We start from the raw sequence: 26,499 nt of genomic DNA on the forward strand, positions 1-26,499 counted from the left end.
ATCGGATAGGGTGCTAATTGGGATTGTTGACTAGCCAATATATTAGCAAATATCGCAGTGGGCACTTATTAGAGCTGGGCACTTATTACATCGAATACGGTAGTTGAAATAAATCCCAGATTGCATTATCAAATCTGACAGTATGGCATCTGTATTTCAGAGCATGTTGATGATGTGCGAGCTATTGTACAGAGAGCGGTCAAGGATCTGTCCATAGAGCAGTCCCTCAAGACATACGAGGAGGTCTGGCTCAGCAAGATATTCGAACTCAGGTCTCACGTCCGGAGTAAAACAACCTCCTCTGCGTCAGATGTGCCAGTAAGTAAGCAGGTTGAAAACCTTGTCGATGAACAGAACACAAACCTGGATTTGTGATTCAATATATCAGCATGTGCGTCAACATGATTTTACGAAATGAATGTCAGAATTCTTGTATTTTCCGAGTGAGATCGAGGGTAATACATGAATTCTTGACCAGTGAAGATCCGGGTTAGGAAAGGTCTTCAGCCACCCATACTTGCTGTAAAAGGCGACTATGCTTGTCGTAAGAAACGACTAATGGGATCGGGTGGTCAGGCCCGCTGACTTGGTTAATGCATCCCAGTTGCAAGGATCGATGCTCATGATGTCAATCACTGGATTGTCTGGTCCAGACTTGATTATTTACAGACTGCCGTCATATAGCTGGAATATTGCTGAGTGCAGTGTGCAGCGAACAATCTAGTCTGACGTCATTCCGACCTTATGTCACAATAAGATTCGAATGCTGTCAACAATGCTGTCTGGATGACGGAAAAAGTGAGAAGTGATATTTGCACTAGTGCTTATATGATTTTGATAACTCAGTTATTTCTAACCCTACTAGGGATAATAAGTAAAAGTAAAGGATAATATATGACTAGATCCCATTTTTGCACACAATTCTGCATAATTTCTTAAATGACCCAAATTGCTAGATATTATAGTCACAAAGTTATCTTGCTTATTTGAGTATTGACTTCAATCTGTCTCTTGCGTTTATGGAGTTAAAATGGTTTGCATATTGTGTAAATTTATCAATTTTATTACCCTTGTCAGTGGAACAGTGAGCTCGCTGTGTCTTTCTCAGCTCCTCGGGGAGCCTATGTCTTTCCCAGCTCCTTGGGGAGCCTATGTCTTTCTCAGCTCCTTGGGGAGCCTATGTCTTTCCCAGATCCTTGGGGAGCCTTTGTCTTTCCCAGCTCCTTGGGGAGCCTATGTCTTTCCCAGCTCCTTGGGGAGTTTATGTCTTTCTCAGCTCCTTGGGGATCCTATGTCTTTCCCAGCTCCTTGGGGAGTTTATGTCTTTCTCAGCTCCTTGGGGATCCTATGTCTTTCCCAGCTCCTTGGGGAGTTTATGTCTTTCCCAGCTCCTTGGGGATCCTATGTCTTTCCCAGCTCCTTGGGGAGTTTATGTCTTTCTCAGCTCCTTGGGGATCCTATGTCTTTCCCAGCTCCTTGGGGAGCCTATGTCTTTCCCAGCTCCTTGGGGAGTTTATGTCTTTCCCAGCTCCTTGGGGATCCTATGTCTTTCTCAGCTCCTTGGGGAGCCTATGTCTTTACCAGCTCCTTGGGGAGTTTATGTCTTTCCCAGCTCCTTGGGGATCCTATGTCTTTCCCAGCTCCTTGAGGAGCCTATGTCTTTCCCAGCTCATTGGGGAGTTTATGTCTTTCTCAGCTCCTTGGGGATCCTATGTCTTACCCAGCTCCTTGAGGAGCCTATGTCTTTCTCAGCTCCTTGGGGATCCTATGTCTTTTCCAGCTCCTTGGGGAGTTTATGTCTTTCTCTGCTCCTTGGCGATCCTATGTCTTTCCCAGCTCCTTGGGGAGTTTATGTCTTTCTCAGCTCCTTGGGGATCCTATGTCTTTCCCAGCTCCTTGGGGAGTTTATGTCTTTCCCAGCTCCTTGGGGATCCTATGTCTTTCCCAGCTCCTTGGGGAGTTTATGTCTTTCCCAGCTCCTTGGGGATCCTATGTCTTTCCCAGCTCCTTGGGGAGTTTATGTCTTTCTCAGCTCCTTGGGGATCCTATGTCTTTCCCAGCTCCTTGGGGAGCCTATGTCTTTCCCAGCTCCTTGGGGAGTTTATGCCTTTCCCAGCTCCTTGGGGATCCTATGTCTTTCTCAGCTCCTTGGGGAGCCTATGTCTTTACCAGCTCCTTGGGGAGTTTATGTCTTTCCCAGCTCATTGGGGAGTTTATGTCTTTCTCAGCTCCTTGGGGATCCTATGTCTTTCCCAGCTCCTTGAGGAGCCTATGTCTTTCCCAGCTCATTGGGGAGTTTATGTCTTTCTCAGCTCCTTGGGGATCCTATGTCTTACCCAGCTCCTTGAGGAGCCTATGTCTTTCTCAGCTCCTTGGGGATCCTATGTCTTTTCCAGCTCCTTGGGGAGTTTATGTCTTTCTCTGCTCCTTGGCGATCCTATGTCTTTCCCAGCTCCTTGGGGAGTTTATGTCTTTCTCAGCTCCTTGGGGATCCTATGTCTTTCCCAGCTCCTTGGGGAGTTTATGTCTTTCCCAGCTCCTTGGGGATCCTATGTCTTTCCCAGCTCCTTGGGGAGTTTATGTCTTTCCCAGCTCCTTGGGGATCCTATGTCTTTCCCAGCTCCTTGGGGAGTTTATGTCTTTCTCAGCTCCTTGGGGATCCTATGTCTTTCCCAGCTCCTTGGGGAGCCTATGTCTTTCCCAGCTCCTTGGGGAGTTTATGCCTTTCCCAGCTCCTTGGGGATCCTATGTCTTTCTCAGCTCCTTGGGGAGCCTATGTCTTTACCAGCTCCTTGGGGAGTTTATGTCTTTCCCAGCTCCTTGGGGATCCTATGTCTTTCCCAGCTCCTTGAGGAGCCTATGTCTTTTCCAGCTCCTTGGGGAGTTTATGTCTTTCTCTGCTCCTTGGCGATCCTATGTCTTTCCCAGCTCCTTGGGGAGTTTATGTCTTTCTCAGCTCCTTGGGGATCCTATGTCTTTCCCAGCTCCTTGGGGAGTTTATGTCTTTCCCAGCTCCTTGGGGATCCTATGTCTTTCCCAGCTCCTTGGGGAGTTTATGTCTTTCCCAGCTCCTTGGGGATCCTATGTCTTTCCCAGCTCCTTGGGGAGTTTATGTCTTTCCCAGCTCCTTGGGGAGCCTATGTCTTTCCCAGCTCCTTGGGGAGTTTATGTCTTTCTCAGCTCTTTGGGGAGTTTATGTCTTTCCCAGCTCCTTGGGGAGCCTATGTCTTTCCCAGCTCCTTGGGGAGCCTATGTCTTTCCCAGCTCCTTGGGGAGTTTATGTCTTTCCCAGCTCACTTTCATTAGTGGTAACACATGTGTATATGTCCAGGACAACCAGAGCGAGTACGGCCAGAGTGATGCGGGTCAAACCCAGCAGCTGCTGCCTGGCAACTCTCAGCCCAGTCGGAGTCAGGCGCGCACCACTAGCCGCATCTCCAACCAGAGTTCCCACAGCCGCAAGAGAAACAGTGTCTGCTCCCTGCCAGCCTCCCTGCTCAACATGGGCGAGGTGAGTCGACTTCCTCATCCTATCTGACCATGAGCCGGGCTAGAATAGGTCTTCAGCAACCCATGCTTGCCGTAAAAAGCGACTATGTTTGTCGTAAGAGGCGACTAACAGAATCGGATGGTCAGGCTTGCTGACTTGGTTGATACATGTCATCATATCCCAATAACGTGGATCGATGCGCATGATGTCAATCACTGGATCGTCTGGTCCAGACTCGATTATTGACACAGCTGCATATAGCTGGAATATTGCTGAGTGCGGCGTTAAACTAACAAACCAACCAACCTCATCCTATCTGCTGTCTTTGTAATTTGTTCACTGAACTGGCTTACATGACAGTCCTATTTTGGGGGCCCCCTTATTAAAGTGTTTGTTGGATTGATAATTTTACATTTTTTCCACTTTACTGTCTTGATTTAGGTTAAATGGGTAGCATAAAAATATAACGAAAAAGTTCACACTGTAAGTTGCACTGTTCTTCGCTATTGTTTCTCCCCTAATGATTCCGCTTTTAGTAATAATGTCGAAAAGGCAAGATTTCCAAAACATTTGAACTTTAATCTTTGATTGTTGTTTGATACCAGGACACTGGATTACTCTATCTGTTGACGACAACGGAGCCTATATTTGACGAGCTGGAGTGCCACCAGGTGTCACTGCAGGCCATGCAGAGCAACAGTGCTGCTGGCTCCTTCCTGGACGAGGTGCTCAAGTGGCAGAAACGTCTCCAGACCATCGAGGCTGTTCTCACCACCTGGCTGGAAGTACAGGAGAAGTGGGTGGAGCTCGAGGAGGTACAACATCAAAAACTTGCTGAAATGTGGTCGAGCTTTATAGGGAGGCTAGGCTCAGGCCAAAAGATGTTAAAAGATGATTCTTGTTGTTACCCTACCTTGTGCTTGCTCGGCATTAAGGGGATAAAAGAGGACTGGTGGGATTGGAATCGGTATGCTGTGTCTGTGTGGGCTATCCATGCATGCTATACTGCGGCATCGTGTCTATACACAACCAGTCTATACAACCAACATCAGTCTGGACTAGTAAAAGTAGCCACCACAGACACACATACACATGCACATGCACATGCACGTCGCTTTATAAGTTCAATAATCTCAATAAATCTCATTACACCTCACATCATTTATGAAATATAAATGCCTCAACTACACACAATGAAACAATTTTAGTATCGTTACCTACACCTAACCAAGTTAAAACTGGTCCCCAGCACCCAATGCTGACTGTACGAGGCAACAGGAGATTGAATGGCATGGATCTTTGCTCACAGTTTCAGTCACTAGTTTGTCTGGTCCAGACTTGATTATTTATCTGCCATCACATAGCTGGATTATTGCTGAGTAGTGTTAGAAACCAAACAAACTCCCAAAGTGTGGTATTACTTGAACTACAATAGTTTCAATGTCAAAATGTATATTTGCAGATTTTCTCCAGCACGGATGTGAGAACGTCACTGTCTCACGATGCTAACAGATTTTCTGTGGTCAACAAGGACTTCCGCCTCCTCATGAGGGCATCAGAGAAGAACCCCAATGTCCTTCAGTGCTGTTCACGCAAGAGTAAGTATACGACTACCCAAAACCATATCCTTTAGCAGACACAACAGGGTTCACACCAATGCTGGACAACCCTCCCGGCTTGTATACATAAGATGATGCCCCAGCTGTGTGGACTGAACCTGCAGTCATGGAAACTTCCTGTGCTGTGTTCCCGGAGAACAGAGAAAACATCTCACCCAAACGCACCCCTGATCCTGGAGAGTTACCGGTCTTGGTCACATGGATCTGGTGCGCCTGCTCGGTTCAGGGTTGTGTTTGGGTTTGAACAGAGAAATCATCACACCCAAACACAAGCCTGAACCGTGCAGACGCACGAGATCCCTGTGACCAAGACTGGTCACTGTCTTGGATCAGGGGTGTGTTTGGGTGAGATGTTTTCTGAGTTTTCCGGGAACACAGCACAGGAAGTTTCCACAACCTTCGAAAAAGAGAGAGATAAGCAATAGTATGAGTCAGGGTAATACAGACCATCATAATAAAGCTGTGGTATTGCTGTCTGTGACATAAAACAACATTCACTCTTCTTCATAGTGTATGTACCGGTAGCCTACAGGTGATTAGTGTCACACAGTACCATGTGAAGGTTAAATGTTTGTGAACCTTGTGCAGACATCTTGAACATCCTGGAGCACATGAACCACAGCCTGGAGACGTGTCGCAAGTCCCTGCTCAACCATCTGGAGAGACGGCGTCAGATCTTCCCCCGATTCTACTTCCTCTCCATGGAGGACGTCCTGCACATCGTGTGTAACGGTCAGTGATTCCATCACATTCCTGGTTTCAAAGTGCAAAAATTCTGACATGGATTGTCTGTACATTGATTGTATTTCTTATTAGAATGAAATGTTAGATAAACCTTAAGTATTTATGCTTCAGATTAATTAGCTGCAATAATTCCAACATGCATTTTTTTTCATAAAATTCAAAGGCAGAATTTTGTGCATGGTAAAACCCTGATATTGGTCAAAGGTTAGAACTGTAGAGACTCTGCATTCTGGGCAACATCATCCTGTGAGGGACCCGTGAAGATTCCGGGGTAGAATAAGTCTTCAGCAACCCATGCTTGCTGTAAATGGCAAATATGCTTGTCGTAAGGGGAGACTAACGGGATCGGGTGGTCAGTCTTGCTGACTTGGTTGATGCATGAAATCGATCCCAATTGCGTGGATCGATGCTCATGTTGTCAATCACTGGATTGTCTGGTCCAGACTCGATTGTTTAGACTGCTGTCATATAGCTGTAATATTGCTGAGTGCGGCGTTAAACAACAAACAAACAAACATCCTGTGAGTCATTTGTCCCGACACAATGATACTTGTATGAAGACCATGAGCACATGTTATTTGATATGGGAATGATTTGGAATGGAAAAGTTTAAAGTGTATTTGATATTTTTTTAAGTCATTTTTTATTTGATCATTAGTTGTTGTCAGATAGAAAGTGAAGCTAAACATGGCAGATGACAAGATGATTTAATGGAATATTATAGAAGTTGGCAGACGACAGGCAGAGTCACTACACCATGCGTATCTCTATAGTAAAACTGCCAATGGTACCAATCTCATTAAAATCAGTTCTTAGTTCTAGCTATCGCTAAACAAAGATCTGAGGACATCCTATTACGGGTCACGTCAAAACGACCTTTCTTCCGACCAATGAAAGCGTCGCTGACCAGATCATGAAAGTGACAGTTGTGTTATCTAATCATGCAACTTTGAAAGTTAACACGGGGTATTCTGAACGACAGGTACGACTGGTTCCCTCAAAATTATCGCCTATCTCTTGCTTCCATGGGACAAACCTTTGAATGGAGGAGGCGATGCACTGTACGTGGGAAGCACTGCCATACAATCTCAACCATATATTAGACATCCCGGAATGTTCGTTTGTTCAGTTTTCAAAATTTTAATTGAAAGCTGTGTCAACATGTTTTTCAAGCGTAGTCTGAAATGGAAGTCGCTGGGCTGAAACCAGTGCGGTAAAGCTTGAGAAAGCTGCTCTCTAATTGGCTGATGTCGACTCCTTGTTAATCGTTTCAGTGGTCGGTCAAAGTTCGCGAAAGGTCGTTCTGACATGACCCGTAATAGGATGTCCTCAGATCTTAGTTTAGCGGCAACTAGGACTTAGATCTGATTTTAATGAGATCGGCTATGGTACAGGACAACTTCACAGCTTTCTAAATTAAATAGACCTCCTTTTTTTATTGCGGGTGGTTAGTTTTTAGATTTTTCCCCCCCCAAAAAATAAGTTCAGCAGGGGGAAACAAAGTCAAAACATTCTCACATGACAAAAACAAAATATATATTCTCAGTGTTTTGGATTGACGAATCCATAGGGCAACTTAAAAATAAAAGCCTTAAGCTGTTGTAAATTTCTGAATGATTTTCCTTGCCTTATGTATATGTGATGTGTTACAGGGTATGACCTGAGCCAGGTGAACCTGTACATCAGCAAGCTGTTTGAGAACGTGGGGAGCCTGGTGTACGACACACAGGAGGAGAACGACAGATGCAGCTTCACCATCACCGGGGTGGAGAGTACCCTCGGAGAGAGGATGGAGCTGATCCAGGTAACCCATCCTCCATGAGCTATTCCATTATGATAAATAACATCAAAATATTTCAGATATTTCAAATATTTCATAACACCCACAATTCTAACTGAACCAACCTAGTCGCCAGAATGTGGAGTGAGTGAGTATGGTTTTACGCTGCTTTTAGCAATATTCCAGCAAGCCAGTGTTTCAGTGTTACTTCTATTCTTTCTTCTCTGCAGCCCGTAAACTGTGACGGTCAGATTGAGACATGGCTGACAGCTCTCATCAGCGGCATCAAGTCCACCCTGCAGTACCAGCTGGCCACATCCCTGGGGGTAGAGAAACCCCTGAAGACCAAGAGGATCCGCAGTGCAGGGGCCAGGAAGGTGCCCCTACCCACACAGAGCTCAAACTCCAACACCAAGACAAGTAAAGGTCAGCTGACACCAGCAGCTCGTGAGTCTTGTATACTTTCAGGCTCCCGAGCTGAGCACGGGGGGATCCTCGCTATAACCCGCCTTAAAAAGCGCCCAGGGCGCTCTCAAAATTAGGAATAGGGGGCTCTTATTAGAATATTATTTTGGTGAAAGATCGCAACTTTTGTGATTCATGCTGACAGCCTGAAATGCTTATATACAACAGATATATTTTCCAGAATTTAATTGCCCATGATTAAAGGTGCATATAACACACGAGATTATACATGAATAAATAAGTCTTGTGTACATTGATCAATCGGAAGGGGTGCTAATTAGGATTGTTCACTAGCCAACATATTAGCAAATATCGCTTATTACTGTCGAACACGGTATTTATAAAGATTGAATAAAGATTTAGGGCGTCCTTGATTTAAATAACTTCAGCAAATCTCGAGGATCCCAGTACCCTTAATTCTGATCACAGCCTCTTAGGAAATCTTGAAGCTGATAAATCTTTGTTTTGATTTGAGTCTGTATAACTATAAGCTCTGTGAATTATGGGAGTTCTATTGGGTCGGGTCAGTCTCTGACCCGACCCAATAGAAGTAGGTAGATCTCATGTCAGGCTCGTAGTTTATAAATTTGTATAGGTCCTTGTGGTCTGAGTAAATTGATTTGTCACAATAAGCTGAAGTTTTTGAATCAGGGCCTGATGAGTTTACTCAGAGCCTGCAGCTTCTATAGTCTGTGGGTCCTGATGGCAGTCTGGTAATGTTTTTTCTATTTTTAGAGCACTGGGACCCGTTCCACAAAGCGATCTTAGTGCTACGACTGTCGTAAGTCAGTGTTAAAGAATAGGACTTACGACCGACTTAGAACGCTAAGAACGCCTTGTGGAACGGGGCCCTGGTCGGGTTTGATGTTTACAATGTTTGACCTGGTTTGACCTGGTTGAATTGTGTGTCCCCTCATCCATATGGAATGGATTGTTTTGTGCTGTCAGCCACTGGCCTTCCTGTCCGAGGTTCCATTACACCTGAACATGATGTACCTGGTATACTACATTTTGTTGGCAAGAAAGAACATTCACTCACCTGAACATCCTTTTGCTATCAATATTACGTATAATAGTGAATTAGACACCAGTTGATATATTCCGAAGCAAGCTCGTTCCTTTTCATTATGACTACATTTCCCTCCCCTTTTCACAATGCACTCTTAATACTAAGACGATTATAACTCCTATACTTTAACATAGACTCACAACAGTTGTAGCGCTATTGTTGCTTTGTAGAATGAGATACCCGTGAAGATTTGGTGTAGATTAGGTCTTCAGCAACCCATGCTTGCTGTAAATGGCGACTATGCTTGTTGTAAGAGGCGACTAATGGGATCGGGTGGTCAGGCTCGCTGACTTGGTTGATCCATGTCATCGTATCCTAATTGCATGGATTGATGCTCATGATGTCAATCACTTGATTGTCTGGTCCAGACTGGATTATGTACAGACTGCCGTTATATAGCTGGAATATTGCTGTGTGCGGCTTTAAACAACAAACAAACAAACATACAAACGTAGAATTGGACCTTGAATTGTATGCAGGGAAATAGGTACTGCTGTTAGGAGCTTTGTTGCAAAGCAGCATTCTGGATTTGCCAATTACACATAAAAGGACGATTGTTATGATTAGCTCTACTGTACAGTTGGTTTCTTTCACACACACCAGAGCATTTATTTAATAGCACAAGTGCTCTCATTTCACTTTCATCCCCTTTGTAGCTCCGTCAGCCTGAACTCATCCCCATTTCAGCTCTGAAATTTTAGGGACTTAAATAATTCCTTCCTATAATCATTGTATTTAATCTTACACTTACTGGTACTGTATTTTTGGGATTAATTGTTAGTCTATCCTAATGTCAGATAATTGATGAATGGTCGATAAGTAATTTAATACATTATACAGTATTCAGTACTGATTTGTTTGTTAATTGTTTAACGCCACACTCAGCAATATACAAACTATATGACTGCAGTCAGTAAATAATCAAGTCTGTACCAGACAACACAGTGATTGATATCATGAGCATCAATCCACGCATTTAGGATACGATGACATGCATCAACCAAGTGATCGAGTCCCGTTAGTCATGACAAGCATTGTCGCCTCTTACAACAAGTATACGTTGCTGGAGACCTATTCTAACCCGGATCTTCACGGGTCCATTCAGTACTGAAGTGACGTGAATATGGCTATTACCTTTGGGTGATATACTGTTGTTACCCCTCCAGACCCACCTGGGAGTCGGCAGTCAAGTCGGCAGGGCAAGAAGGAAGATGCCGGAGTGACGAAGACACTATCAACCGGGGAACTATTTGCTGACCTTGACCCATTAGAGGAGGGCAGTAGGTCATGGACACTGGACCATGTGTCAGAGGTCGTCTACCTAGCGACACAGATCCAGATGACGAAACAGATAGCGGAGTCAGTGGACGGACTAGAGGCTGGAAATGCAGAGGCTCTGAGGGTATGTTTTATATTTGTGCTCAGCTAGCAAGAAACTCCCATTCATCTTTCTGTTAGCTATCGTAAATGACTGTAGATAAGCCAATTTCATAGTTAAGCCAAGGTATTAACTTTGTCCTTGAAATTCCGTATCAAAATGTTATGTGTGGATCTAAAGCCAGACCACCAACCTAAAACTATGTCTCGTCTCCGTCATCGGAAATAGAATATCAACTGTCTGTTTTGAATTACGCGAATTAATCCTGTCGTTACAGTATATCTGGTCATAAAAAAGTGTTTATTGTATATCTGTTCGTTCACCTGAAGCGATACGATGTAGTTTTATCATCAACAGGAAGATAGTTTGATGAAGTGTAACTTTTACAAAGGCGACCCTTTTCTACAGAATCTTTTTTCTGGTCCTCTAAATACGGCTTATCTTTGGTCATATACAGTACTATGGCTTATCACAGAATGAAACACAGTGGTCATGCTTGTGAAGAAGATCATTGTTTTAAAATGAAGCATTCGGGTCCTTGTCATAGCCATAATTGTTTAAAAATTGAAGGGGGTTTCATTTTCACTACAGTACTTCCCTGTAGTCAGTCGGTTGAAAAACATCTATGATCTTTGAACAAACTTCTACCATGTACTGACTGATATAAGATGAAAGTCACATCCAGTACTGGGTTTTGGCTCAAATTACAATATGTGAGGCCAATAATTGCTGCCTCTGGTGTGATACAGTTGGCACATTTCTTAAACGTGTTGTAAGACCGTCGGGGGTGTACCTTATGCCAAATACTGCATCCTATACACATAAGAATTGAATTGAATTGAAAAAATACAAAATATAAAGTTCGTCCTCTGGAAAGCATAACATAAACACTGATAGAAATTGGCACTAGTCCTGTCGTCCTTACCAAACTGCCCAACGGTAAAGGTATCCTAAGGACTAGTAGAAATTGGCCAATTTTAAGGGTTTTGCTATATGTTATCATTATAAGGACTAGTGGACAAAAACTGTTAGTTTCTAACCCTGATTTCTTGAAAAACATGCCATACAGTTGAATGCTTCATGATCTTCTAGCACAGCACTTGTTTCAGATGGGGAACTGCAGATCTGTTTTGAACTAACAGCCTCTAAGCATGGGCAATCTTACATCACTTACAGTCGTGAACTGTATTCAGTTTTTAACATTTCTCTGGTACCCCCCTACAATTGAAGGCTTTGTGTGAGTTCATGCTCCCTCAAAGTAAATATTGACAGGTTATCCTTGGACCATACATGCTCACTTTTGCTTGTGTTTTATGCGAGCTGACCTATGTGTGTTTGACATCAGGATGCCCTGGACAAGATAGACACCAGCATCGCAGCTACCACCATGTTGCTGAAGGGGCTGGAGGGGGAAAAGGAAGCAAGTCAACGGCGTGACAAGGAGAAACCCAGCAGTGATGGTAGGTGAAATGGACATGCAATCCACTCGGGTACCTCTACAACTTTCTTCCAAATTTTTCAACCTCAAATTTGAAACTATTTTGAAAAGGACTTGAATTTCGGAAACATGTTTAACTCGGCCTTAAAAAAATGTATGGACAGATTTCACATCATGGTCCCAATTTGTTCAAGTGTGAAAATTGTGTTGCAACGTGATTTGATTATGTTTGTGGTTGCTAAGAAACATTTACTTATTCTGATCCTGACAGGAGCATATGTTTCTATTGTTTCATACTGTGGGGAGTGACAGGAAGAATAAATGCATTCAATTAAGTAATAAGTATCAAGAGAAATGAACTGACGAGGAGAATACAGATAGATTAGGAACTGTTATTGATTGAATTGAAACAGATTTATAGGGAACAATGATTGACGATTAAGTCCCAACACATTTCTGACACTATTGCTAACCTTTGTGTAAAATAACATTCATTTGCTCACTCAAACCAACTTTTGTGCCCCCGTGGGGATTCTAGGACAGAAGAGATTCAGAATACCTCATGTGTTTTGTAAAGACCAACTGCTTTGGATAAGGGCGTCATTCTACAAAGCGATTTTAGTTCTAAGATTATGTTATAACTCCCATATTTTATGATAGATGATCATAGGTCCAGTGCTTTAACATGTTTGACTGTAACTCCCGTGCTTTAAGATAGAAGATTGTATCTCCCATGTGTTAACTCTAGATGATTGTAACTCCCGTGCTTTAAAATAGATAATTATAAGTCTGATGTGTTAACATAGATGATGGTAACTCCTATGCTTTAAGAAAGAACATTGTAACTGCAGTGTTTTAACACAGACATACCATAGTCGTTGTGCTAAAATCGCTTCATAGAACAGGGGCCTTGTGGTTACAATATGTGATCGTTACTTTTGCTGCCACCCCTGGACTGCCTGCCTGGCTGTCCTGATGCAGTAGAAATATTGCTGACTATGACATGTAAAACAACACTGACTCTTGCTCTGTGTGTTCATACTGCCTCCGTGGTCTAGTGGTAGAGCGTCCGCCGGGAGAGCGGAAGGTCCGGGGTTTGATGGTACTTGTTGTTACCCTGTCTGGCGCTCGGCATAAAGGGACTAAAACAAGGACTGGTCGGCTCGGAGTCAGTATACTGTGTCTGAGTGGGGTATTCATGTTAAACTGCGGCATGGTATCTCAGTGTGCAAGCACTATAAATCGGCATCAGTCCGGACTAGTACAAGCAGCTACACAAACACACACACGTGCATGCACGTCGCTATATAAGTGCAATAATCTTGGATGCGACGTTAAACCCCTCACCTCTGTTTGTACAGCGCAGTCAATGAAGGACATGATCACGGAGAGGGAGCAGGACCTGTTGTCGGAGTCCCAGGGACGGCGTAGCGCTGCCCCGGCCTCCAAGAAGGGCTCCACCCTGGACGTGGCAGGGGACAAGTCCCCCATCATGGAGGAGGAGGAGGAGGAGGATGTGCTTACCACTGGGGATGCTGAATGTAAGACCTCACACTATCTCTGGTTTACTGAATTTTATGAACAAATTTGAGAAGGTCAGATTAAATTAAAAATATTTTTCATCAAGTTGTTTGAGTTAGTTAATTTATTGTGAAAGAATAGTTAATTTATTGTGAAAGAATAAATGATTAGTGAGTTATTTTCATGTATAAGGATATTGTAGTTTGTCTCATGGTGGGAATTGATGTAGGTCGTGTAGCTCATGTCATTATTGTAAAGTTGCTCCTTTTGGCCTGTAGCCTGGTGAAATAAATCTTGCCTCCTCATCTGGTGAAATATCTGTAGTGTCCTTTCCAAGCTCCTTTTTGGCGCTTAATCTGGTGAAATATTTGTAACGACGTTTCAGGGCTCCCTCTTCCCCCCTCATCTGGAGAAATATGTCTAGTGATGTTTTCAAGCTCCTTTTTGGCCTTTAATCTGGAGAAATATTTGTAACAACGTTTCAGGGATTCTGTTTTGCCCCTTCATCTGGAGAAATATTTGTAACGACGTTTCAGGGATTCTGTTTTGCCCATTCATCTGGAGAAATATTTGTAACGACGTTTCAGGGATTCCTCTTGTCTCCTCTTGCCCCCTCATCTGGAGAAATATGTGTAGTGACGTTTCTAAGCCCATTTTTGCCTCTTAATCTGGTGAAATATTTGTAGCATTTTTTCAGGGCTTCTTCTTCCCCTTTTCATTCACCCGATGAAGGGCAAGAAGTAGCTATGAAACATCATCACGAGTAATAAAGAAGTGAAACTTCAGAGCATCTGCCTGGAGAGCTGGAGGTCGTGGGTTCAATCCCAAAAGATGTTTAAATATGGTACTTGTTGTTAACCTGACTGGGACTTAGCATTAAGGGGCTAAAACAAGGACTGGTCAGCTCAGAGTCAGTATACTGTGTCTGAGTAGGATAGTCATGTTAAACTGCGGCATGGTATCTGAAACCCCATTTCACTTCATGTCACCAGGAAAGTTCAGAAAATGTGGTCACTCCACACAAGGAAAGTTAGTATGAAGTGGAATGTTTCAGTATGTAAATTATTCCTATAACTTGGTACTGTACAATCTTTTGGTAACTAAGTCCTAAGAACAATCCCACTGGTCCAACACCCCCAATAACAAGTGACCAGTCCCTAATGTAAAAAACTAGATCTGTGAAGTATGTGGGATTCAACAGAGCATGAACTACGTGGTTCTACCCACCTTGGGCCCCAACATGCTGACAAGTTTCCCCCGAGCCAGGAAACCTTCCAGCCAGCGCTGAACCAGTTCCTGGACACTGATAACTGATGTGTTCTGGTCAAGAGGTGGCCGGAATGCCACACCATTCTCTATCAACTCCAAGCGGATGGTCAGCACAGGGATGATACTCATGTTTTCATTGTCCTGAGAAAACAAATAGCAGAAAGGAAATTAGGATAAGATAATTATTAATCACTTCCCTTTTCTCCTTACTACCAGCTGTTCAAGAGGCCAACACCATGCAGCCACTGGACACAATGAACATCCTTGTGCCAGAGGAGAAGAAGGAATCTGTGGTTGTCGTGGAGACAGTAGTGGAGGAAGATGATAAGACAGAGGTGAAGCTGATGCTGTTCCCAAGTCAGATACAGAAGCTGACCTGTCTCCTGGCCCTGCTGGCCCATCTGCGTGACCTGATTCACAGACTGATGGAGCTGGCCGCTACTCAAGCTCCAGCCACCACCTTCGACTGGAAGTGTCAGATGATGTACAACTTCAAGGAGGACACCAAGGCTGTGACAATACAGGTATGCTTAACCAGTGTGTTAGTAACTGTAGAATCTAGGTCATTGTGGCTCAGTTGAATCAGGCTATGGCTGTGACAATACAGGTATGCTTAACCAGTGTGTTAGTAACTGTAGAATCTAGGTCATGGTGGCTCAGTTGAATCAGGCTATGGCTGTGACAATACAGGTATGCTTAACCAGTGTGTTATTAACTGTAGAATCTAGGTCATGGTTGCTCAGTTGAATCAGGCTATGGCTGTGACAATACAGGTATGCTTAACCAGTGTGTTAGTAACTGTAGAATCTAGGTCATGGTTGCTCAGTTGAATCAGGCTACGGCTGTGACAATACAGGTATGCTTAACCAGTGTGTTAGTAACTGCAGAATCTAGGTCATGGTTGCTCAGTTGAATCAGGCTACGGCTGTGACAATACAGGTATGCTTAACCAGTGTGTTATTAACTGTAGAATCTAGGTCATGGTTGCTCAGTTGAATCAGGCTATGGCTGTGACAATACAGGTATGCTTAACCAGTGTGTTAGTAACTGCAGAATCTAGGTCATGGTGGCTCAGTTGAATCAGGCTACGGCTGTGACAATACAGGTATGCTTAACCAGTGTGTTAGTAACTGTAGAATCTAGGTCATGATGGCTCAGTTGAATCAGGCTACGGCTGTGACAATACAGGTATGCTTAACCAGTGTGTTATTAACTGTAGAATCTAGGTCATGGTTGCTCAGTTGAATCAGGCTACGACTGTGACAATACAGGTATGCTTAACAAGTTTGTTAGTAACTGTAGAATCTAGGTCATGATGGCTCAGTTGAATCAGGCTATGGCTGTGACAATACAGGTATGCTTAACCAGTGTGTTAGTAACTGTAGAATCTAGGTCATGATGGCTCAGTTGAATCAGGCTACGGCTGTGACAATACAGGTATGCTTAACCAGTGTGTTATTAACTGTAGAATCTAGGTCATGGTGGCTCAGTTGAATCAGGCTACGGCTGTGACAATACAGGTATGCTTAACCAGTGTGTTATTAACTGTAGAATCTAGGTCATGGTTGCTCATTTGAATCAGGCTATGGCTGTGACAATACAGGTATGCTTAACCAGTGTGTTAGTAACTGTAGAATCTAGGTCATGGTGGCTCAGTTGAATCAGGCTACGACTGTGACAATACAGGTATGCTTAACCAGTGTGTTAGTAACTGTAGAATCTAGGTCATGGTTGCTCAGTTGAATCAGGCTATGGCTGTGACAATACAGGTATGCTTAACCAGTGTGTTAGTAACTGTAGAATCTAGGTCATGGTGGCTCAGTTGAATCAGGCTATGGCTGTGACAATACAGGTATGCTTAACCAGTGTGTTAGTAACTGCAGAATCTAGGTCATGGTGGCTCAGTTGAATCAGGCTATGGCTGTGACAATACAGGTATGCTTAACCAGTGTGTTAGTAACTGTAGAATCTAGGTCATGGTGGCTCAGTTGAATCAGGCTATGGCTGTGACAATACAGGTATGCTTAACCAGTGTGTTAGTAACTGCAGAATCTAGGTCATGGTGGCTCAGTTGAATCAGGCTATGGCTGTGACAATACAGGTATGCTTAACCAGTGTGTTAGTAACTGCAGAATCTAGGTCATGGTGGCTCAGTTGAATCAGGCTATGGCTGTGACAATACAGGTATGCTTAACCAGTGTGTTAGTAACTGCAGAATCTAGGTCATGGTGGCTCAGTTGAATCAGGCTATGGCTGTGACAATACAGGTATGCTTAACCAGTGTGTTAGTAACTGTAGAATCTAGGTCATGGTGGCTCAGTTGAATCAGGCTACAGCTGTGACAATACAGGTATGCTTAACCAGTGTGTTAGTAACTGTAGAATCTAGGTCATGGTGGCTCAGTTGAATCAGGCTACGGCTGTGACAATACAGGTATGCTTAACCAGTGTGTTAGTAACTGTAGAATCTAGGTCATGATGGATCAGTTGAACCAGGCCAACAGATTCACTTCCACCACTAAGATGGACTAAAGTTGCACAAGTTATGTATATTAGGCAAATAGTAGCAACTGCATTTGAACACTGTAGTTCAGATCTTGTATTTTTCTTGTGTAGTCATTCAAATTGTCTAATTAATGTAAAACATCTGAGATGTAGAATCTCATCAACATTTGCAAAAAGTAACATTGCTTTAAAGAGGTCCCATTTGTTTCATACAGTGGTAGTTTTGTTTCATATGTTTATATGACCCTGGCATGAGAATGTGATTTTATCATTTGTGAATCACTTGTAATGATTCATCCCCATTGAAGATCCGGGTTAGAATTGGTCTTCAGTAACCCATATTTGTCATAGCAGGTGACCAACAGGATTGGGTGGTCAGACTAGCTGACTTAGTAGATGCATGTCATTGTATCCAAATTGATGCTCATGATGTCAATCACTTGAATGTCTGGTGCAGACTCAATTATTTACAGACTGACATCATAAAGCTGAAATATTACTGAATGTCGCTGAAATATTGCTGAATATTGCATTAAACAAGAAACAAACAAAACTAAAGATGATTTAGTCATTCACCTTTATAACTTGGCCATGTTCTCAGATGTTTTTTTTAGGATGTTGTCATGTGTAGTATTCTCATACTTCTGCCCAGGATGTTATGTATGTGTGCTTGTACTAACCACAACTATGTTGTTGGCAGTGTATGGATGCTGGGTTTGAGTACGGCTTTGAGTACATCGGCGCCAGCAGCAGGGAGGTGATTACCCCCCTCACAGAGCGAGTGTTTGTGTCTCTCACTCAAGCAATCAAGTCTCATCATGGAGCTCTCTGTGTGGGACCTATTGTAAGTACTGCTGTGTTGAATACCGACGCAATAAGCGCCCGCTCTAATAAGCATCCATGGCGATATTTGCTTATATATTTGCTAGTGAACATTCCCAATTAGCACCCCTTCCGATTGATCAATGTACACAAGACTTATTTATTCTTGTATAATATGTGTGTTATATGCATCCTTAATTATGGGAAATGAAATTCTGGAAAAATATATCTGTTGTATAAACATTTCAGGCTGTCAGCATAAACCACAAAATTTACGATCTTTTAAATCAATTGATTTTTACAAAAATAGTATATTCTTTTAACAGCCCCTTATTTCTAATTTTGAGAGCACGCTGGGCGCTTATTATGTCAAATACGGAAACTAACTACAACAATTTAGGGCTGTGAAGATCCAGTTTAGAATTGGTCTTCCGCAATCCATGCTTGCTGTAAGAGGCCACCAATGGGATTGTGTGGTCAGACTGGCTGACCTAGTAGATGCATGTCATCGTATCCCAGTTGCATCAACTGATGCTCTTAATGTCAATCTCTGGATTGTCTTGTCCAGGCTCAATTATTTACACACCTCTGTCATAATAGCTGGAAGAATCTGAATGTGGTGTAAACAACAAACAAACAAATGACTAATTAGCCTGAGATATGAAAGTTATCTCACACAAAATATTGAATAGGATTGCGATGAGACATGGCTTAACATGGCCACCAGTCCCCCAATCCGAATCTAATGAAATTTTAAACGTTGGACATTGGACGAGCTGAGGACTAGTGTATTATCTGGCTATGACTATCTAGAACATGTATGATAAGCTGTCAATGTCCCCATATGCCCTAAACCCCAGTCCTCCAGAGTTTAAGTATGGGAGTTAGGTTGTCTTAACAATTACGATCACTGGAACTGGTCCCAGATAACTACAGGCAGTGTAAGTTGTCAGCAATGTGTCAGTGTCTGTTAGATGTAGACAAGTTTTATATGTCCCCTGGAGAATTCTTGTTATATACAGTACCAGCGTTGCAATTCCAAAACCTATGTATAATTTACAATGGGAATTATATCGATGTCAGGATGATTGATTTCAGTATATTTTGAGCATCGTAGAATGTTTCAGCCTTGACCATTGTTCGTAAATTCCTGTTCTGTTTGTGTTGCAGGAAAGTGGGAAGTTTGAGATTGTGTGTGAACTGAGTCGGTGTCTGGGCCATGTCATGTATGTGTTCAACTGTACCCCAAGCATGGACTACTCACAGCTGCAGGACATCTTCCGAGGAATGGCTTCTACAGGTTAGTTTGAGATTGTGTGTGAACTGAGTCGGTGTCTGGGCCACGTCATGTATGTGTTCAACTGTACCCCAAGCATGGACTACTCACAGCTGCAGGACATCTTCCGAGGAATGGCTTCTACAGGTTAGTTGAGGTGACTAACAGGATTGGGTGGTCAGGCTGCTCGCTGACTTGTTTGAGCATTTCATCATATCACAATTGTGTTGATTGATGATCAGGATGTCAATCACTGGATTGTCTGGTCAAGACTCCCTTTTTTATATTGCTGAGAGTGACATTAAATAACAAACAAACAAACAAACAAGACACTGTACTAAACTTGGGAGGATGCAGTCTTGTAATTAAGTTCCTTGTGTTATTATTTGTTTTACAGATTAAGAAAATCAAAATGGTAGGGTTTGTCTGGGGTTAAAACATTGCGAAAAACCTTTTGTCATAAAGTGATCTTTAAGAATGATGGTCCAAGATAGTGTGGCTGATCAAATACTTTAATACAAACCGTTTCTGTGTAGCTTCTAATACTGGGGTAGTACATACAGAGAAGTAACTTAAAGGGAATATGGCTACTGAAGAAAGATGTGCATGAATGGGTGGGTGTAGCGGCACTGAAACAAGGGATGCAGATGAGGTCAACTAATTGGATGGTTGGACCTTAACCTCCTCAATATTTTGTAGCTTATGCCTTTTCCATTGGAAACCCATGGGAATTCCGAGATAGAATTGCTCTCAAGCAACCTATGCTGGATCTAAGAGGGGACTTATGGATGAGGTGGTCGGACATAGTGACTTGGTTAATGGCTTGTTATCGTGCCCTGACCACGTGAATCGTTCATCATAATATTAGTTAACAGCAGTGATTGTAACAGGGTGACAAATGCTTTGATGTTTTAGAGCCAGAGCAAATTGAATAGTTATGTAAAGATAAAAAGGTTTTCCTTAAGACTAATATGATGAACATTTAGTGAAAGCTTAGAGGCAGTAATCGGATTGTCTGATCCAAACTAATTATTTACAGGCCACTATTATATTGCTTGAATATTGCTCAGTGCATCATTAATCAACAAACGAACAAGCAATCATTTATTTAGATTAATATCTTGTCCTCCACAATTAAATCTTTCCTAATTTTGTATCCAACAGGGGCCTGGGTGTGTTTCAACAAGATGAACCAGATTCAGCCTGCTGCGCTGAGCGTGTTTTCCCAGCTCATGTCGGTGGTGATGGGAGCTCTGAGGGCAAGCAAGGCCGTCGTCCACAACCAGTCCGAGGACATCCAGCTCAGTCCACACGGAGCCTGCTTTGGCTTCATGTCATCAGAAGTGCCGGTTCTGCCCCGCGACCCAGACAAGATGTTGCTGTACACCTCCGCCATTGCCACGCTGCCAGACACCATCCTTCGACAGTTCAGAGTTGTCTCAGTGGCTAAACCAGACCTGCGACTAGCTCTTGAAGTCATGCTGTTCAGCCAAGGTTGGTTTGACAATGTTTCCATGTCAAGAGACTCATTAACACCGTTGTTAGGAAATGGTCAGTCTGAGTTATTCTGTAAATGTTCCATGTAATTCAGGGGAAGTGGGGTAGCCTCGTGGTTAAAGCGTTCACTTGTCACGCCGAAGGCCAGGGTTCGTTCCCCACATGGATACAACGTATGATGCCCTGGTGTCCCCTGCCATGATATCACTGGAAATTGGAATATTGCTAAAACTAGTGTAAGACCATACTCACTCCCTCACGCCCTGCAAGTCAACAATGAAATAAGTTCTTAAATTAAATTCTTTAAATAGACCAAAATATTTAGTAATTGTTGGTCCTAGGTTTTTAAGCTGCAATGTGTTATCAATAGCTGATTTGATATTTCATGTGGTATAGTTTGGAATTAGTTGAAACACATTGCCAAATTCCATGAAAAAAATGAATAAAAAGCAGAAGGAACAGATGTTTCTTGGTACCAAAATTTACTAATTAAGTATGATTTCAAACCCGTTATGGAGTCAGCATTATTCTTTCTGACAAATGGCCTAACATCTAGCTGCCTAAAGCCCAAATTAGGACCCTCTTCCATCAATCTCATTAAAATCAGATCTTAGTTCTCGCTATCGCTAAACAAAGATCTGAGGACATCCCATTACGGGTCACGTCAGAACGACCTTTCATCCAGCCAAATAGAGCGTCGCTTACCAGATCATGAAAGTGACAGTCGGAATGTGTTTTCTAATCATGCAACCACGATATATTTAACACGGGGTATTCCGAATGACAGTTACAGGTTTTATGATTATGCCCATACAATCTAGGCCATCTCTTACCCATTCCAGAATGATCTTATCAGTTTTTAAATTTTTAATCGAGAATACGTCAAAATATGTTTGGAAGCGTAGTCGCCAGCTTGAAACTAGTGTCGTAAAGCTTGTGAAAGCTGCCATCTGATTGGCCAATGTCGATTTCTTGTCAGTCATTTCATTGGCCGGTCAAAATTCGCGAAAGGTCGTTCTGACGTGACCTGTAATGGGATGTCGTCAGATCTTTGTTTAACGGTAGCGAGAACTAAGATCTGATTTGAATGAGATTGCTCTTCCATACACTCAAGTGTACATGGCATTTGACTCAGGGCAGAATATTTAGAGAATAACCAACGAGCTACAAGGAGTTATGGATTACCTGTCCTGAGTGACAGGTGTTAATCCCGAGCCTTTAACGAGGGACTTACAGCAATCATTCATGAGGTATAGATATTCCTTAATTTTGAGTTTTGAGTAGGTTATCCTGAATATTACTCACTGACAATTTAAGGATGAAGTGAAGAAAAAACCTATGAAATGACAGCACTACTATGTGTGTCGTCATGAACACAGGATGATGTCATATCATATTTTTCTTAACAATGGAGCACTGTGATGTCATATGGCCTCGATGGACCAATCAGTATTGAGAATTACAAAAGATGCAGGTGTGCAAATATTGGGAAGTTCTGTTTTTACACACAATCATTCTGCCATTTTGGATAATATTTTACCAGTACACCCAAAGCTAGTTGAAATGGCCGACTAACTTGAGATTATAGTATTGAGATATGGCTGATTGCCACAAATGTGTACTATTAACACTTTTTCTTTTATTGTATTTGCTTTTAGAGATATTGCTTAAGATTTCTGACAGATATTAAATAGCTGTGTTGTTTTGTTTTTTTGCATCTAAGAACTAGTATAGTTCAGTATTATCAATTGACATTAACTGGACAGCCATTGGTGTTAGCTACTGTTAACATATTTTTTGCATTTTCTTTTCAAGATCTCTTCTTTAATTGCAGGGTTCCTCCATGGAAGGGAGTTGGCTCGTAAGACAACCCATCTTCACCACATGTGCTGTCAGATATTTGGAACCAACACGTTCATCAATGACAAGGTCACCATGGGTAGGTTCAACATGTCTGCATCATTCCGTCTGCTTATTTGGTTCTATATTGGAGTTGTTCATCACAGTTGTTGTGTTCACTGTCTTTTTTTGTTTGCTTTCTACCATGCAGCCTCAAAGATCTGCACTGTCTACACCAGGCAAACTGCACTAGAAACTAACTACACTAGGTGAACTGCACTAGAAACTAACTGTACTAGGTGAACTGCACTAGAAACTAACTACACTAGGTGAACTGCACTAGAAACTAACTGTACTAGGTGAACTGCACTAGAAACTAACTACTCTAGGTGAACTGCACTAGAAACTAACTACACTAGGTGAACTGCACTAGAAACTAACTACTCTAGGTGAACTGCACTAGAAACTAACTACTCTAGGTGAACTGCACTAGAAACTAACTGTACAAGGTGAACTGCACTAGAAACTAACTACACTAGGTGAACTGCACTAGAAACTAACTGTACTAGGTGAACTGCACCAGAAACTTACTACACTAGGTGAACTGCACCAGAAACTTACTACACTAGGTGAACTGCACTAGAAACTAACTACTCTAGGTGAACTGCACTAGAAACTAACTACTCTAGGTGAACTGCACTAGAAACTAACTGTACTAGGTGAACTGCACTAGAAACTAACTACACTAGGCGAACTGCACTAGAAACTAACTACACTAGGCGAACTGCACTAGAAACTAACTACACTAGGCGAACTGCACTAGAAACTAACTACACTAGGTGAACTGCACTAGAAACTAACTGTACTAGGTAAACTGCACTAGACACTAACTACACTAGGAGAACTGCACTAGAAACTAACTGTTCTAGGTGAACTGCACTAGAAACTAATCTAGGCGAACTGCACTAGAAACTAACTACTCTAGGTGAACTGCACTAGAAACTAACTGTACTAGGTGAACTGCACTAGAAACTAACTACACTAGGTGAACTGCACTAGAAACTAACTACACTAGGTGAACTGCACTAGAAACTAACTACTCTAGGTGAACTCCACTAGAAACTAACTGTACTAGGTGAACTGCACTACTAACTAATCTAGGCAAACTGCACTAGAAACTAACTACTCTAGGTGAACTGCACTAGAAACTAACTACACTAGGTGAACTGCACTACTAACTACACTAGGCGAACTGCACTAGAAACTAACTACACTAGGCGAACTGCTCTGGAAACTAACTGTACTAAGCGAACTGCACTAGAAAGTAACTGTACTAGGCGAACTGCACTACTAACTACTCTAGGCGAACTGCACTAGAAACTAACTACACTAGGCGAACTGCACTAGAAACTAACTACACTAGGCGAACTGCACTAGAAACTAACTTTTATAGGCGAACTGCACTAGAAACTAACTACACTAGGTGAACTGCACTAGAAACTAACTTTTATAGGCTAACTGCACTAGAAACTAACTACACTAGGTGAACTGCACTAGAAACTAACTTTTTTATAGGTGTACTGCTCTGGAAACCAACTACACTAGGCAAACTGCACCAGAAACTGACTGCACTGTAGACAAACTGCACTAAATACAAACCATATTTAGGCAAACTGCACTAATAACTAACTACACTGTAGGCAAACTGCACAGTAGACAATAAATGATGGAAGATGTATTTTGTCTGGTTGTTTCAGGTTCTGACCGCAGTGCTAGTTTCCATGGCTGGAGTCTCCACACGATGAAGGGCGTGACATCCGAGGCTGGTGCATTCCTGGAGAAGACTGCCCAGCAAACAGACAGCAGGTCACAAGGTGGGGACACACATTATTCTCATGCCAGTTGCTTCACAATCATCCACGATTATCCTGTGTATTATCTCATTCTATTCCTGTACATACCCAGGATCCATCTGCTACCATAACTTCATTTTGTAAGTCACGTCACTAGAGGTTAGTATCGTCTCATATCTTGTGATACGATACGTATCATGACACAGATTGACAATACCGCTGGTACACGATACACCACTGAAATCACTGAAATACAGCTTCAAATCTTCTTGCTTCATACAGAATATTTTTTATCGTCTCAAAAACGTTCACAAAAAATATTTACTATTTACTTATTGACTTGAGTTGCTAAAAATAGAATGGGTATAACCGGGCTGTGGTATTGCCAGAACCTGAGCCAATCAGATGTCTCTATTTGTTTGAATGTTTGTCTCATTGGTATAGAAAAATACAAATATAGTATGACTGCAAGTGCATATATTTCAACAGGGTTTGGCGACACCTTCCGGAGAGAGGGCTTGGAGAAACATGAGCATGAGACCCAGGAGAAAGGTAGGACTGATTTTGTTATTGTAGACTCAGGTTTACAGATTCTCATAATGAAAATTTAAAAAATAAATAAATAAAATCACAAAAACAATTTGAATTTTTTTTAAATTATTTTCTTTACTCCAATTGTGCATAGAATGGGTTTTGCAAGACAACTATTTACAATAAGTTAAACGATGAAACAATCTTTATCAAAAGAGCACACATAGAAACTTGTTGAGATAATTCCTTCAGTCAACTTCAGTGTATGCATGGTCAGATCATTTTATAGTGTATCTAAATACATTTTGCCAGGGCTACAGTCAAACTTTTTCCCGATTTGGACAGTTTGGTCTATCTCTTGAGACCTGCAGCGGGCATCCGGGTAAAGTCAGGTAATAGGAGGGTGGGACGTTGGATAATAAATTTGGACTTGTCCCCAGCCCAGAGTATTTGTCATAATAGAATAGAAATGTGATCCAGTGGATAATTGAGGATGAGGTTTCTGTACACGGTTGTACTGTTATACAGGTGTGGAGCCGGTGATCCTGAACAGCTGCAGCAGCCAGCTGGACGAGAAGCTGCAGCTGGAAGAGGAGGCACTAGTGATGGCTCTCCGCAACACCTTCATGCCCCGCATGCAGACCCGCGACGCCAGCGTTCTCGCCACCCTGCTCTCCGACCTGTGGCCAGATGTCACCATCCCCATGGTGTTCGGCGGAGACTCGCAGGTGTTCCACCAGCACAATGACTCCCTCCTTACCATCCGCTCTGATCTCCGGCTACGCACTGCTCGCAGTCACGACTCACAGAAATCCCTCAAAGGTAATGTAGTGTTTGATTATTTGATTGTTGTACTGCTCTCTTTAGTACCCGTACACTGCAATACATTTTTTAAAGAATCTGGATTGCAATATTTTTTCTAAGGAAGAGAATTTATGGATGTCAACTTCTTTATAATGACGAAACACAACGTTTCAGAGTATATGCTTACTCCTTCATCAGGTGAATAATAATGCCTGTCATAACAGGGAACTAAAGGGATCAGGTGGTCAGGCTCACTGACTTGGTTGATGCCTGTCATCCCATCTGCGTAGATCGATGCTCATGATGTCAATCACTGGATTGTCTGGTCCAGATTTGATTATTAATAGAATGCCATCAAATAGCTGGAATATTGGTGGGTGTGAGCTAAACAACAAACAAACAAACAAACAAACTATGTGTACACAAGTCCTTGTTCTGTTCTGCTTACCTCCACACCTGTGTTGGGGAGACAGATCACAATCAGGGTGAGTCCCAGGGTTCCTAGTTCATGTGCATGCCATGTCTAAATGACAAAGCAGGATTGGAGTCCATTTTGTCCCTCTAGAAATGTTGAAGAAAACCTTGCAGTATTGATTATAA

General features: G+C 42.5%; 1 protein-coding gene across 1 annotated transcript in view; it reads left to right on the top strand.

The window, feature by feature from the left end:
- LOC124114791 (dynein beta chain, flagellar outer arm-like) overlaps positions 1 to 26,499 on the top strand; it is a 156,711-nt gene that overhangs the window by 45,748 nt on the left and 84,464 nt on the right. The window contains exons 32-49 of the mRNA XM_048398229.1: positions 161 to 318; positions 3,332 to 3,511; positions 4,096 to 4,305; positions 4,953 to 5,088; positions 5,698 to 5,841; positions 7,506 to 7,657; positions 7,864 to 8,059; positions 10,334 to 10,569; positions 11,891 to 12,005; positions 13,345 to 13,524; positions 14,990 to 15,297; positions 17,978 to 18,121; positions 19,270 to 19,399; positions 20,540 to 20,869; positions 22,707 to 22,811; positions 24,469 to 24,585; positions 25,054 to 25,116; positions 25,624 to 25,917. Of these exons, the coding sequence (XP_048254186.1) occupies positions 161 to 318; positions 3,332 to 3,511; positions 4,096 to 4,305; positions 4,953 to 5,088; positions 5,698 to 5,841; positions 7,506 to 7,657; positions 7,864 to 8,059; positions 10,334 to 10,569; positions 11,891 to 12,005; positions 13,345 to 13,524; positions 14,990 to 15,297; positions 17,978 to 18,121; positions 19,270 to 19,399; positions 20,540 to 20,869; positions 22,707 to 22,811; positions 24,469 to 24,585; positions 25,054 to 25,116; positions 25,624 to 25,917 (3,198 nt within the window). The remainder of the gene's footprint in view (positions 1 to 160; positions 319 to 3,331; positions 3,512 to 4,095; positions 4,306 to 4,952; positions 5,089 to 5,697; positions 5,842 to 7,505; positions 7,658 to 7,863; positions 8,060 to 10,333; positions 10,570 to 11,890; positions 12,006 to 13,344; positions 13,525 to 14,989; positions 15,298 to 17,977; positions 18,122 to 19,269; positions 19,400 to 20,539; positions 20,870 to 22,706; positions 22,812 to 24,468; positions 24,586 to 25,053; positions 25,117 to 25,623; positions 25,918 to 26,499) is intronic.

The sequence above is a fragment of the Haliotis rufescens genome, unplaced genomic scaffold, assembly GCF_023055435.1.
Source record: "Haliotis rufescens isolate VD_foot unplaced genomic scaffold, xgHalRufe1.0.p SCAF_18, whole genome shotgun sequence".
Taxonomy (NCBI): domain Eukaryota; kingdom Metazoa; phylum Mollusca; class Gastropoda; order Lepetellida; family Haliotidae; genus Haliotis; species Haliotis rufescens.